At 37.2% G+C, this 15,174-nt stretch overlaps 1 protein-coding gene across 4 annotated transcripts in view; it reads right to left on the bottom strand.

Moving 5' to 3' along the window:
* BBS9 (Bardet-Biedl syndrome 9) overlaps window positions 1-15,174 on the bottom strand; it is a 444,049-nt gene that overhangs the window by 297,183 nt on the left and 131,692 nt on the right. For all 4 annotated transcript variants that reach the window (XM_087429458.1, XM_087429462.1, XM_004418838.3 and 1 more), the window contains exons 8-9: window positions 12,855-13,038; window positions 12,095-12,224 (exon numbers count right to left, since the gene is read on the bottom strand). In XM_087429458.1, the coding sequence (XP_087285584.1) occupies window positions 12,095-12,224; window positions 12,855-13,038 (314 nt within the window). The remainder of the gene's footprint in view (window positions 1-12,094; window positions 12,225-12,854; window positions 13,039-15,174) is intronic.

Here is a 15,174-nt window from a genome sequence, read left to right as displayed (position 1 = left end):
TTTCCCCTTAAATCAGTCCCTTTAACATTTCTTGTAACACTGGTTTCTTGGTGACAAACTCCTTTAATTTTTGCTTATCTGGGAAAATTTTGATCTCTCCTTCCATTTTGAACGATAACCTTGCTGGGTAGAGTATTCTTGGCTGTAAGTTTTTTCCTTTTAGCACTTTAAATATATCGTGCCATTCTCTTCTAGCCTGTAAGGTTTCTGCTGAGAAGTCAGCTGATAGCCTTATGGGGTTTCCTTTGTATGTAACTTGACATTCTCTTGCGGCTTTTAGGATTCTCTCTTTATCTTTAATTCTGGACATTTTGATTATGATGTGTCTTGGTGTGGGCCTCTTTGGGTTTATCTTGTTTGGGGCTCTCTGTGCCTCCTGTACCTGGATGTCTGTTTCCTGTCTTAGCTTAGGGAAGTTTTCATCTATTATTTCTTGAAATAGATTCTCTGCCCCCTTGTCTCGCTCTTCTCCTTCCGGGACACCTATAACACGGATGTTAGTGCGCTTGATGTTGTCCCAGAGGTCCCTTAGACTGTCCTCACTCTTTTTAATTCTTTTCTCTTTTACCTGTTCACCTTGGGTAATTTCTTCTAGTCTTTCTTCCAGCTCACTGATCCGTTCTTCTGTATCCTCTACTCTGCTTTTGAGTCCCTCTAATGAGTTTTTCATTTCCAGTATTGTATTCTTCATTTCTGATTGGTTCTTTTTATATCTTCCATTTCTTTGTTGACATTCTCACTGAGTTCATCTATTCTTCTCCCCAGATCAGTGAGCATCCTTAACACTCTTAGTTTGAACTCTCTGTCAGGTAGGTTGCTCATTTCTGTTTCACTTAGTTCCTTTTCTGGGGTTTTGTCCTGTTCCCTTACTTGGAATGTATTCTTTTGCCTCCTCATTTTGCCTCTTTCCCTGTGCTTGTGTCTACGTATTAGGTAGGTCAGCTACGCCTCCTGCTCTTGGATAGGTGACCTTATGTAAGTGATGGCTTAGGAGGCTTCCAGTGTGCTTCCCTCAGTTCTCAATGTTCCAGGGGTGGCCCCTATGTGGGCTACGTGTGTCCTTCTATTGTGGCCTGTTAGCTCTCCCTATAGGCGCCCAGGGAGGCTGAGTTATGCTCCTGGCCAGCTGTTGTAATGCTCAGCTGCTTGTAGTTGTTGTGGGCCCTTCAGTCTCTTTATCAGGTGTGGGAGCCCCAGCACAGTTGGCTGTAAGTTCTAATACCACATTTGTGTTGCAGTATTTCTTTTAAGTGAGTAGGCCCCCAGTGTGGCAGGTTGTTAGGCTCAGGGCCTTAGAATTGCTGTAAACCTCTAGCCTATTAGGTCTCTTGTCAGCTCTCTGAGGATTGCAGCTGGGTGGGGCTGGCCTCAGGCACAGGAGCACCCAATTGTTTCAGGCTTTGGAAGGTGGGGCAAACCTCCTATGTGGGTCTTTGAGAAGCACAAGTCTTCTGCAGCTGACAAGCCCTGCCGCCCAGAGGTCCACACACACAGTCAACACAGTCCTGCCCGTGTGCGCACACCGACCTCCCCAAGCGGCCCCAGGCCCTCCGCGGCGGGAGCCCCACACACTCCGCCACCACCCCACACTCTCCACACGCTCCTTGTGCACACCCTGCCCCGCTCAAGTCAGCTCAGTTGCCAGGCTGCAGAAAATCCAGTCACCAATCTATGCAGGCCCACACGTTGCCTGAGGGCTTGTTGTTAGGTGGGGCCAGTCTCTAGGGTGGGCTGCCTGCCTTGGCTGAGCTGGATTAAATCGGTGCTCTAGCGGGTGGAGCAGACCCTGGGCTAGCACGCCTCAGGGAGAACTCCAATGGCGTCTGTGTCAGCACGCCCACACCAGGCCACAACAATGGCCGCCGCCAATGTCCCAGTCCCTGGAGAGGTCTCACCCCTCACCGAGATGCACTCAGGGCCTATTAGGTGAGTCTCTTGTCACCAAAGCAGTGTGCACCTTTCTTTCTGGTGATTTTAGGATGCTTTCTGGCACGGGTGAGTTTGTGCGTGGGCCCTTTAAGAGCCAGTTTTAGTTTCTTTGTGAACCGGGTTTTCTGGGGGTGCTCCCCAATGCTTTAGTAGCAGGCAAGGTCAGATATTATGCCACTGGTGTCGATTGTGCTGGGTCCACAAAATGCCCACAGCGGGGGCGCTCCCCGGCTCAGGACCCCGCGCCTCCAGGGAGGGTGCGTACCTGTGAGCTGCTCCCGGCGGCCGTGTCGCTGGCGGCTTGTGAAGGCAGCGTTTTTCCTCTCCAGAAGGGAGTCTCTGCCTCTTCCACCCCAGTTAGGATTGTCCGTTGTTGCAGGAGTTCCTCTCATCCAGTTTTCAGTTCTGTCTCAGGGGTAATTTTTCCACGAGTAGTTGTAAATTGGCTGTGTCCACGGGAGGAGGTGAGTTCAGAGTCTGCCTACGCCGCCATCTTGACTCCGCCTCCCCAACTACAGATCTTAACAGATGTCACATTTGCCTGTTCCATCACTAACAAAGTTTTTTGAAAAGGGGAATGCAGAATTTTTATACTCCTAAACGTTCAAAATCTTTGTAAAATTCATTTCTAAAAGTAAAATGTTATATGGTCCAATTCACAATAATTTTCCTTCCAAGAAAATTTTTTAAATGTTCAACTAATATGAACTGTACCTACTCATTTAAAATATGAAGGTAAAAAGAGGGAATAAGAGGAGAGAAATTTGCTTTTGGAGATAAACATAAATGAAAAGTTAAAGGTAGCATTCTGAAATGCCACATCCAAAAGCAAAAGGTACTATTTTTTTCCTTGTATTTTTTTTAAATCTAAGGCTTTTTTTTTTAATTCACTCTATTTTTTTGAGGAAAATTGGCCCTGAGCTAACATCTATTGCCACTCTTCCTCTTTTTTCTTTTTTTCTCCCCAAAGCACCAGTACATAGTTGTATATCCTAGTTGTAGGTCCTTCCAGTTCTTCTATGTGGGACGCCACCTCATCATGGCTTGACGAGTGGTGAGTAGGTCCACATCCAGGATCCGAATCTGCGAACCCCGGGCTGCCAAAGCCGAATGCACGAACTTAACCGCTAGGCCACTGGGCCGGCCCTTCATTGTATTTTGACCATGAAAATACTAGTAATTTCTAATTTACAAACCATAATTTTTCCTTTAAATAAAAAGAAAAAAGGAATAATTTTCTACAACACTGTTCTTCTTAATTAAAATTCTTAGTAATTTATCTTTCATTTTTCATTCATTCCTAAAGATTTATGTTTAAATCTAATACATCTAAACTATTTTAGATTTAAATGAAAAGAGCCTTGGCAGCATCCTTATTTTTCCAAAGACTGGAGCTGATTTTTAGAACACCTGAGACCTTCTAAAATATATTTAAAGAACATACCCAGACTCTTCCACCCCTCAGTCTCACACTACAAAAGTAATCACTTTTGTTTTATGCTTCTGCTTTCTGGTTTTTCAGATATTTACCATTATAACTTCGAATAACATACTTCTCATTTGATTGAATATTGGGTAGCACTAGTCTGAAAGGGAAGCAACTATTTTGGAGAAAGAAAAGGTATGAGAGTTTTTTAGTAGAAACAAAAAGAGTTGGGACTTCTACTTCCGGCAGCATGGTGGAATAAATACTCTGAATGGCCCATCATTTTCTGCTTTCGTATATTATAACACTAGCCCACTTACGCTATAATTAGTTGTTCACGTGTTTGATTATGAGCTTGGGCGTGTTACTCGATCTTTCTATGCCTCAGTTTCATCATCTATAAAGTGGGGATGCTAATAATAGTAACTGTTCTTAGAAGAATTAAATAAATTAATATGTGCAAAGCACTTAGAATACAGCCTGGTGCATAGTAAGTGAAATAAATATTAGCTATTATTATTATTATTTGGACTCTTGGAAAAGTGTTATGGTGAAAGAACACATTATTAATTAGACAATCAATGTATGCTCTAAAACATCTTCATAATATGTAAAACATGCTATCTACAAACATTAAAATACTCTCACTCAAAGCATTTGAAAATTAAAGATGATTTTTTGATGAACTACAAGGCATAAAAGGATAATAAATCTTTTTTTCTGTGCCAAGCAAAGTTTTTATCTAGCCAAGGCTTATCAAGATTTGAACATAAGTTCTAATTAGAACATAGGCTCTACATTAGCGAATTAATGTTCAATAACGGCATTCTGTCATTTTCCACTTATTTAAAACAAAAACACTTTAACTTTGAATTAGTACAGTTTTCCTCTATGGTTTTAAATAATCCACTCAAAACCAAGTATATGGGTATCTGTCTCTGTTTTTTTTTTTTTCAGCACATCAATAAAGCAGGCAGTAACTTTGTTTTTATTTTACACTTATTTTAAATAGTAAACTGCAGTTCAGTAAACAAGGCAGTAGAGTATATCTACCTACAGGCAGGAAAACCACTGAATACAGATATCCATTTAGAATATATAGGAACCCTCCTATCTGTTCAGTGGCAGATTCTGCGGATCTCAGAGGTCAGATAATTGAAAGTTAAAGCCCTATTTTAGAGGAGTGATTCAATTTACTTGCAAGTTTCAAGTTAAAGTTACAAAGAGGACTTAAATGATGACATGATTATTTGACTATATCATATTTTTCAACCCTGTTTTTAGCAATTTTAATTAATATGCTGTTCTCTTGAAATGAAAAAAGTGCATCATAACTTTCCCCAATGTTTTTTGAAGATGTAGGGAGTTAGACAAGGTTTCTAAACTATTAAACCTGATATACTAAACACATCAAAAGTTTTGAATAAGCTGCTAATGTAGTTCTTTTTAGAATTTAAGATCCTAATGATACCAGTGCATAGCAGGCAATAAATACTGCTGTATTTCTTGCATTTCCTTTCAGATAACAACTGATTCTATGTTAATTTTAAGTCATCCAACTTTAGCCTATACAATAAAATTATACATTTACAAACACTCTTTTTTATTTTGGCAATAACCTAGATTTACACTCCAAAGCTAGTTCCGAAATATAGGCCATATACTGGTTAATAGGGTAAAGGAACTAAGTCCATCCAAGGTTCCAAAGTTCTTAGCAGCATATAAACCTAAAGCTACCCAAAAAATCAGTTTGTTTCACTTTTATATTCTCCAGTAAGCAACTTAGAAAATGTAACCTTTCTCCTCGGGGAAATAGAGATATTAAAAAAAAAAAAAAAAACTAATTCTATCTTTGAAACCAGAGTATTTGAAGTGAGGACAAAAGATGTAGAATTGTACATATTTCCAAGAAAGATGGGGCCGGCCCCGTGGCTTGGTGGTTAAGTGCGCGCGCTCTGCTGCTGGCGGCCCGGGGTTCAGATCCCGGGCGCGCGCCGACGCACCGCTTCTCCGGCCATGCTGAGGCCACGTCCCACATACAGCAGCTAGAAGGATGTGCAGCTATGACATACAACTATCTACTGGGGCTTTGGGGGGAAAAAAATAAATAAATAAAATCTTTAAAAAAAAAAAAAAAAAAAAAAGAAAGATGAAAGCAAGTCACCAACCTGATACAAATGATCTCCAGGACCAGAGAGTCAAGGAGATATGTGCTTACTAAAAGGAAACACCCACCATAACTAGTGAAAAGCAAAACACTTTCTTGCTGGCTACAACTCTATTAAACAACTGATTCCCCCGCTACCCTCCATATCCACTATCAAATTAACCCTTATATCCCTTATGGGATAGAGAACTAAACTCAAAACACAAAAGGACTTTCCATATAGATTATTTTCTTTGAGATTGAGAGCTTCATTTTTAAGAGAAGTTCACAGTTTCAATGACAGTGTGTCTAAAGAAATTTTTCAGTGGAAATACATGGTAATAAGGAGAATTCTACCATTGAAACATTTAATTTATAAAACAGAAAAGTATGAACCCATCTAGCATTCTAAGTGCAACTCCTTATTCTTGGCTATACAGTGTTTCTAAAATCTCTGGCAGGCAAATTAAACAGATTTACTATGGAATGTAACACAGTCAAACAATCTGGAACTGTAATTACTATTAAACTTTTCATGAGAATGGAGGATGCTGTATTTTACATTACATAAAAAATAAAATGATAATGAAAACATGAGACCAAGCAGAAGATTTCTAACGTTCATAAGGAGTTTTTCTGAGGGTTATAACCCCAAGTGACAAATAACAATAAAGATATGGCTTTTAAATTTATTTACAAGATTACTGCAAGTCTTTTCCTCGTGAATAAAAGTAGTGATATAGCAGTTCATAAAAGTAGCATACCAAATGACAGGCCATATATCAACAATGGCTTAGCCACAAGGCTATAGGGACATTACAAGCACAATTCTTATTCAACCAATGTAAAACACAATCAATATAAAATCTAAAGATCACTTCATTAAAGACCTTGACCTCACACAATGGAAATACGTGCATGCAGGTAATGATGACCATCAAAAATAATGCAATTCATTTTACCCAAAAAAAGCTTCAATAGACTTGATAAAAACAATTTGTCCAAACCATGGTTACTGAGGTACCAACAATAAGAGGAAGAAAAACCACACCAAATATGATACATTCTGTTCTTCCTTCCCCCACAACTCCTCACGTTAAATTATAATCTACCGTGTTGCATTAGCAGGCCCACCCAGCCCCAAACTGAAGACCTCCCTTTTCTGGTAAAGGGTCTCTCACCCTATTTAATATTTCTGGTTAAAAATTTAATTATAATCTTACACTGCTTAAGTCACAGTGGGTTTCTTTAAAACTGATTTACCACTATTAATACAGAAGATATTTTTGACTTCCCAAAAAGAATGAAAAGGCAAAACAAAACAAAAAATGGAGAAAGGAGCTAGACTTCTCAGGAAAAACAATGGTGAAAACACTGCAATTCAGTAAGCTTAAACACAGTAAAATTAAACTTAAGTTTATTTAAGTATAATAAATTAAATTTAATTTAATCACTACACCAAAAGCATCAGTTACAACCAAAAGTACAATTTCTAAAAAATCACCAAAAGAATATAAATACTACATTTTGATGGGGAAAAGGGAAAATTAAGAAAATAATCATATTAATGTCAAAACTCACTACATCAAATTTCATGAAAGCATGCAAATTCTTTCATTGAACTAGAATTTAACTATAATGAATACTGCACAAAATAAGACCAAATATTAATTGGGCAGGGAGGACAGTAGGATTACTAAAGACAGTAAGATTTTCTGTGTAAAGTCAAGAACTCAGCCATCATTCAAGGACCAAATCTTTCTAAAAGGTTGACATTTTATTTTTAAATTTTTCTCAAAAAAAAAAAAAAACACTATACTACTCAATATCTAACTTGAATGGAAATTATTTTTGGAAATTAAAAGGTAGTCAGAACTGGAAATAAAGCCAATTCTCCAAAAGAATTCCTAAATTCTGTGTTATTCCAATCCAATTCCCAATTAGATTTTTTTTCTGCAATTTAATAATATGATCCTAAGGCTCTTCTGAAATGTTCAATTCAATATGGCAACAGCCCTCAATGCAATCTCCAATAGCTAACTAAAACAGCCATGCAGGAACTGAAAACTGAAAAAAGACAAAGAGATAGGCACAAAAATCATTGGAAAAAGGGAGAAAGGGAGGAGGAGAGAGAGGAAAACAACCCCATAAACTGTAAATCCAAAACCTAAAACAAATTTAGACTAATTATCAGGTAGATGAAACCAAAAATGCAGCTTTAGCTGATCTCACACCCCAGCTTCACTACATAGAGACCACCTGAACAAAGGTAGGAAGATGTTTCATTCTTCTTCCCTAATCCCAATCCTTGCCGCAGTCTGGTTCAGAAACCCAGCTTCTACACAAACCATAAAAACACGCAGACATTTTGGGGCTAGCCCAGTGCCGTAGTGGTTAAGTGCGTGCGCTCCGCTTCAGCGGCCCAGGGTTCGCAGGTTCGGATCCCGGGCATGCATGGATGCACCGTTTGTCAAGCCATGCTGTAGCAGCACCCCATATAAAGTAGAGGAAGATGGCATGGATGTTAGCCCAGGGCCAATCTTCCTCAGCAAAAAGAGGAGGATTGGCATCAGATGTTAGCTCAGGGCTAATCTTTCTCATCAAAAAAAAAAAAACTATGCAGACATCTATTACTATTTCAAATCTGACCCATGATGGAAGCAATGTATTTTATCCCTATCCGTCTGAACCTTTCCCACCTCTACAACTGCCCTTGGCCCCTCTATACTCTCTAGCTACATCCATACAGAGGTAACAAACTCTACAAAACAACTGGCCAAGTAAAGGACAGAAATTAATAGTAGCACATTACACGCTCGAGAGAGTCCCAAAATAAACACTATGAACATGTTTCAGAGTAAGATGTACCTGGTACAAGTGCATCATGGGAATTGTAGCCTGCCATGTACTATGCTGGTTAATAATACCAAAGATGCAGGAGGTGGGAGGTATGTGGGAAGGAGAAAGATATCACCTCAGTAGACTAAAAAAGTCTCTACTGGTAGACATAGAAAAGAGCAAAACCAATGCTGTGGAAGCTCAAACCAGTGATACAGAACAGAAAATTCAGACACTCTCCCAGAAAACGGGAAAAAATGACAAAGAAATGAAAATTATGAAGAAGAAGATAGCAGATATGGGGAACAGAAAATAAATAGCCAATAAAAAGACATTAGTTTCCCTGAAGGATGGACTACACCAAACAGAACTGAAGGAATAATCAAAGATATGACGTAAGGAAACTTGGTTCAGCAGCCAAACAAATGTTTAAACAGATTAAATTCATTACATTCCCAATTAAAACAAGGAAAATAATATCATACAAATATATAATGGCAAATGTGGCATTTACAGAGAAAATGAAAAACATTCTACGAGCAACCAGACATAAAGAACTAGTTATTTACAACAGAACAAAAATCAAGTTGTCCATAATTCTCTCCCCAGCAACAATTGGCCATGAAAACCCTATGAAGAGCTGCAGAGCATGGTCTGATACAGACACACAAAGAGCAGGCGGGGTTCAGCTCTGCTGCACAGTGCATCACTGGGAATCAGAATCGACTCCACAGGCACTAACCAAGACAAACCATATGTTCAGCTTTCTGACTGATTAATCAGTGTGATATGCCAAAGTAGAAAAGGTCCCTACTTTAAAAGAGTGTGTTGGGGAGAAGTCACCAACATGATACAAGAAGAAAGGGACCAGCGTGGATGTAGAGAGGGAAGGCTTATTTATGTGACTTGTTAGGACTCAAAGATAGGAGAAATTTGAAAATCCAGAGAAGAAATGGGGGAAATATTCTGGTCAAGAATACCATATCAATGAAAGCTAAAGAATAAAATGTTAAATACTGAAGTTATAATAAGTTACTATAGTGGATATAGCCTAGGAAGAAAAACACTGAAGTGCTAGACCAAATTGTTTATATTAAAAAATGAGCTGCAATAAGATTTTAAAGCACTATGGCTGTGGCTGCCAGCTAAAGTTTGGAAAGGTCCTCATCACTAATGTTCATTCAAGTAGACTTCCACTTATGGGTATATTTAATATCTCTAGAGAGAATAACGTTACCGATAAATGATGATCTTTATATGCCATTTGGGAAACTGACTACAGCAGAGGTAAGATACTCGGCAGACTTCCATAGCTACTTTGTGAAATGAGAGGAAAACAGTAATAGCTAAGAATTTAAAGAACATTATCACATTCAGGCTCTTCTGATTCTGTAACCTGTATAGTACTTATTTCATATTCCCATAGTCTAATCCACAAAAATTAAAATAATTAAACTAAAAGAACACTATCTAATCAAGAATGCCATTTACTCTAAAAAGAAAGAAGGAAACACAGACAGATTTAGAATTGGTTTATAATAAACAAGGTAGAGAGGACTAGGGCTGCCAAGTAGAGGAGTGTGGGAGGAAATAAAGCATCTCAGTTTCTGAGCAAAATGCTGTTATTAAGTATAATTGCATCAACTTGATCCAAATCCAATATTTCTCATTCATTGAAAAGAAATATATTAAAATAGCAGCAATTTCCTTGACAAATAAACACATTCAGCCAAGGAAGCTTTTATCAAAAAAGTTTAACTCTAAAAGTAATAAAAAGCAGGAGCAAAATTATTTCAGTGCTTCTAATTTCAAATAGTAACTTCTAAATATAAACATGCTATATAGCTAAGTCAGTAATAATCACTTTTAAAATTCTACTGTAAGTTGCAATGAAATTTTTTTAAACAATCTAATCCTATACTTTTATGTTAAAGTATATAAAAATAAGAAAAGTCTTCTATTGAATAATTAGAATTTATTGCAAAACATTAATTAACTGTGGAAAACACTAATGGCAATATTTGCATTTAATTGTTTATAATTATGATCTTGAAAATCTATGAGAAATAGGAAGCTTCACTCACAAGTACCTAAGTTTAGATGTGACAGGCTACTTTTGAACATAAGTATCTTGATGCACACTATACGGAAATTCGATTTTTTACTCATAATAATTTCAGTTACTATTGGACTCATGACTTGAAAGTTACATCTGGACCAGAAACTATAAATTAACCATAAATATTTGCTGAGAAGCCATATCTTTGAGCTTCCCTGAGTATACTGACTCTTGAAATAGGCACATTCCTTGTAAAAAATTTATATGTAAGATAAGTATTTCAACTAAATGTTTTCAATAAGGTCTTCCTATCCATCGGTCTCCCATGCCCCACATACACACAAAAACCACAATGACTTTTTAGTATTTAAAGATATTGGCTCCTGAGGAGCATGGAGACTATCAGCCAAGATGGGCCGCATACCTACCAATGTGGATCTGTCTTCTTGCACCTGAGCTGTCACTTGGGGGGCCAAAGAGAACAGCTCTTAGATGGATATATGAACTGCTGAGAGAATTACTCTCCCAGAAGAGAAATACGTGATGTTGCCCTGCTGGCAAGATGTTTTTCCTGTTCTAAATCCTCCTGAGTAAATCTGATGCAAAATGTCCTGCGAGTCTGAGTGTTTCGTTAAACTTAAAAGACCATCTGGTGGACAATGCAAAAGCCAAACTCAAAATTTTTAATTTTTCTTCAGATACAAAATAACTATAATTTGTGTTAAGTGCACAACAATTATATGACAGTATTTTCTCATAAAACGTGAGAAAGCAACTTCTTTTAAAAATATTCAATGTTTTCAAAACACTGTTTTCACTTTTCCAATTGTCAAGTTTTAGATTAACCATCAATGCAAATATGAATATCCTTTATTCAGCTCCAACAATAATATTACACACTCAACTTCTTAATTTGGGGGATTAGTCATACTGATCAGATACTATAGGTGTCACTGAAGAATCGTACATATGGTTTTTAAATGCGTAATAAAATGATCTAAGTAAGCAGAACTGAACAGACCTGGGAATCTATGAAGCTTTATAGAAAGTTGTGTTTCTACACATTTACTGAGATTTACAATTCCTAAACATAATCTGAGATGCAAAAGAGTTTGCCAGGATCTTGCCTTTTATACTGATAACCTAGAAAAATTACACACTTAGATGTCTCATTTCTCTCATTTTTGAAAACTTTGTAAATTTAGTGTTAAGATACGGACTTTGTCTTTCATTTTGAATGCAAAGTGGCCCTATTTAAAATCTAAACTTGTCTCAAACACATAATCACTAGCAATTCTGCATCACTTGACATAATAAGGTCTGAAACAAGTTCTTAAGTGTAATATTCTCATAGTCTATCAATAAATGATCTGTAAATGGGATCCATCAAATGCCTGAAGAAATCCTTTTCTATTTTAAGGAAACTATCAAGCAAACCATTTTCTTGAAATCTTTAATATACAAAAGATATCTTGCTAGAGACACTAAATGAAAATGATTAATGCTGCTAGTTAGGGTGTTTTTATATCCTTTTTCAATAAAAGTTATATTTTAAGTTATTTCTATTATAGACATTCACACTACAATGTCACTTGTCATTTTCTAGTAAAATCACTTGCCATTTTTTCATAAAACTTCTAGAAAATTCCTTGACTAAGATTCTCTAAAAAAAACTATGTTAAATGAAATCACTTACTGCAAACAGCCCACTCTTACTGCCACAGGAATGTGGGGAAGTTGAGTGGCCCACTTCAGTGTCACATCCTCATAAATATGCAACATGTTATTATGGTTTCCAATCAAAGTATTTATTGTTCCTTCAGAAACTGTAGGTTAAAGATAAAGAGGATGATAAGAAAACAGTCATTGCAACAGAATATTATTTCTCTTTTAGGATATTTATGATACAAACTAATACTCATATCTTTATCTTAATGCATAAAGATTTTAATAAAACATTATTTTTCAACTGTAAGCTACCAATATCAAAAAGAAAAAGAATCATTTTACAGACTTGGAAACTGTAACTAGAGAGTAGCCAACATTTTTGCATTTCATCTAGAAAGCGTGAATTTCATTAATATTTAACACATTTAAGCTAATGAGCTTAAGCATTCACTACAGATGAGTCATTCTATTAGACATTACTATGCTCCATTCTGCTTATGAAAATAGAGTCTGATGTTCTCTTGCAAGCACATTATGGAAAGCATTAACGCATACTGGAGGCCAATTCTACAAGTCATTTTGTACAAAGTAAAATGACTGACAAAACCAAATGTGTGATTTATATCAAACTTCTATTCAAACTTTAAAAGTTAAAGTTTCCATTACACATTCAGTATAGAACGATTTTCCTAGATTTTTAAAATATATGTTTGTGAGTGTGACTTTTTCAGATGTATATAACACAGCCTTGACATATGGAAAAGATAAAAGAAAATCTTTCTACACACCTGAGCAATATGGGAGAAAACAACTTGGGCTACAATCAAGTTTCTTCATGAATCGAATTTGTCCATTATCCTTAAGGCAAAAAAAGTTTCTTTCACCAAGAACAAAAACAGAAGATGCCGACTGATTGAAAGAGACAACACATATATCAAGGGCTTGCTCTCCAATATTTAGAGTCCAATCCACCTGCAAAGCAAAACCTAAGATGAATTTAGTTGCTAAAAACAGAATATTTCAGTCATTTTCATAACAATACAACTAAGAAACTACATTGTGACAAAGCAGACATAAAGTTTGGCTAATCTTCACTCACTTTTTTTTTTGGCTATGACCATACTTCTGATATTTTATAGACTCTAGTAGGTTTTGCCTCATCCTTTACCAGATGATAGTAGCTATTCAGTGGTTCAAAAATACTCATAATAAATTTAACCAAGGAGTTAAAAGATCTATACATTGAAAACTATAAAACATTGATGAAAGAAATTGAAGAAGACACAAATAAATGGAAAGATATACTGTGTTCATGAATTGGAAGAATTAATATTGTTAAAATGTCCATACTACCCAAAACTATCTACAGATTCAAATCCCTATCAAAATTCCAATGGCATTTTTCACAGAAATAGAAAAAAACAATCCTAAAATTTGTATGTAACCACAAGAGATCCCGAATAGCCAAAGTAATTTTGAGCAAAAAGAATAAGGCTGGGCCGGCCCCGTGGCTTAGCGGTTAAGTGCATGCGCTCCGCTACTGGCGGCCCGGGTTCGGATCCCGGGTGCGCACCGACGCACTGCTTCTCCGGCCATGCTGAGGCCGCGTCCCACATACAGCAACTAAAAGGATGTGCAACTATGACATACAACTATCGACTGGGGTTTTGGGGAGAAAAAGGAGGAGGATTGGCAATAGACGTTAGCTCAGAGCTGGTCTTCCTCAGCAAAAAGAGGAGGATTAGCATGGATGTTAGCTCAGGGCTGATCTTCCTCACAAAAAAAGAAAACAAAATAAGGCTGGAGGCATCACACTACCTGATTCCCAAATATACGACAAAGCTATAGTAATCAAAACAGCATAGCAATGGCATTAAAACAGAAACGTAGACCAATGGAACAGAATAGAAAGCCCAGAAAAATCTATGCATTTTCAGTCAAATGATCTTTGACAAAGGCACCAAGAACCCACAATGGGGAAAGGACAGTCTCTTCAATAAATGTAAAATATCCAGTTGGGAAAACTAGATATCCACATGCAGAAGAATGAATTGGACTCCTATCTCACACCAGATACAAAAATCAACTCAAAATGGATTAAAGACTTAAATGTAAGACGTGAAACTGTAAAACTATTAGGAGAAAACACAGGGAAAAGCTTCTTGACATTTGTCTGGGCAATGATTTTTGGATATGACCCTGAAGCACAGGAAACAAAAGCAAAAACAGACTAATCAGGGAGCAGCCCCATGGCATAGTAGTTAAGTTCAGCACACTCTGCTTCAGCTGCCGGGGCTCACGGATTCAGATACCAGGCACAGACTCACACCACTCATCAAGCCATGAGGTGGCGGCAACCCACATACAAAATAGAGGAAGACTGGCACAGATGTTAGCTCAAGGCTAATCTTCCTCAAGCAAAAAAACAGGAAGATTGGCAACAGATGTGAGCTCAACGTGAATCTTCCTCACCCAAAAAAAAAGACTAATGGGATTGCATAAACTAAAAAGCTTCTGTGCAACAAAGGAAACAACAGAGTGAAGAGACAATCTGTGGAATGGGAGACAATATTTACAAACAATATATTCAATAAAAGGTTAATATCCAAAAATATGTAAGGAACTCAGACAACCCAGTAGTAAGAAAATGAACAGATTAAAAAACAGGCAAAAGACCTGAATAGACATTTCTCTAAAGAAGACATACAAATGGTCAACAGGTATATGAAAAAATGCTCAACATCATTAATCATCAGGGAAATGCAAATCGAACCACCCTGAGACATCATCTCACACCTGTTAGAATGGCTATTATCAAAAAGACAGGAGGTAACAAATGCTGGCAAGGATGTCGAGAAAAGGGAATCCTTGTGCACTGTTGGTGAGGATGTAAACTGGTGTAGTCACTATGGAAAACAGTATGGAGGTTCCTCAAAAAATTAAAAATAGAACTAACACATGATCCAGCAATCCCACTTCTGGGTATTTATCCAAAGGAAATGAAATCAGTATCTTGAAGAATTAGCTGCACTCTCTGATTCATTGCAGCATTATTCACAATAGCCAAGATATGGAATCAATCTAAGTGTCCATCAGTGGATGAATGGA

The sequence above is a fragment of the Ceratotherium simum genome, chromosome 1 (assembly GCF_057802395.1).
Source record: "Ceratotherium simum simum isolate JZ-2026a chromosome 1, ASM5780239v1, whole genome shotgun sequence".
In the NCBI taxonomy this organism is placed as follows: Eukaryota; Metazoa; Chordata; class Mammalia; order Perissodactyla; family Rhinocerotidae; genus Ceratotherium; species Ceratotherium simum.
This window is presented reverse-complemented; position numbering and strand designations above follow the sequence as displayed.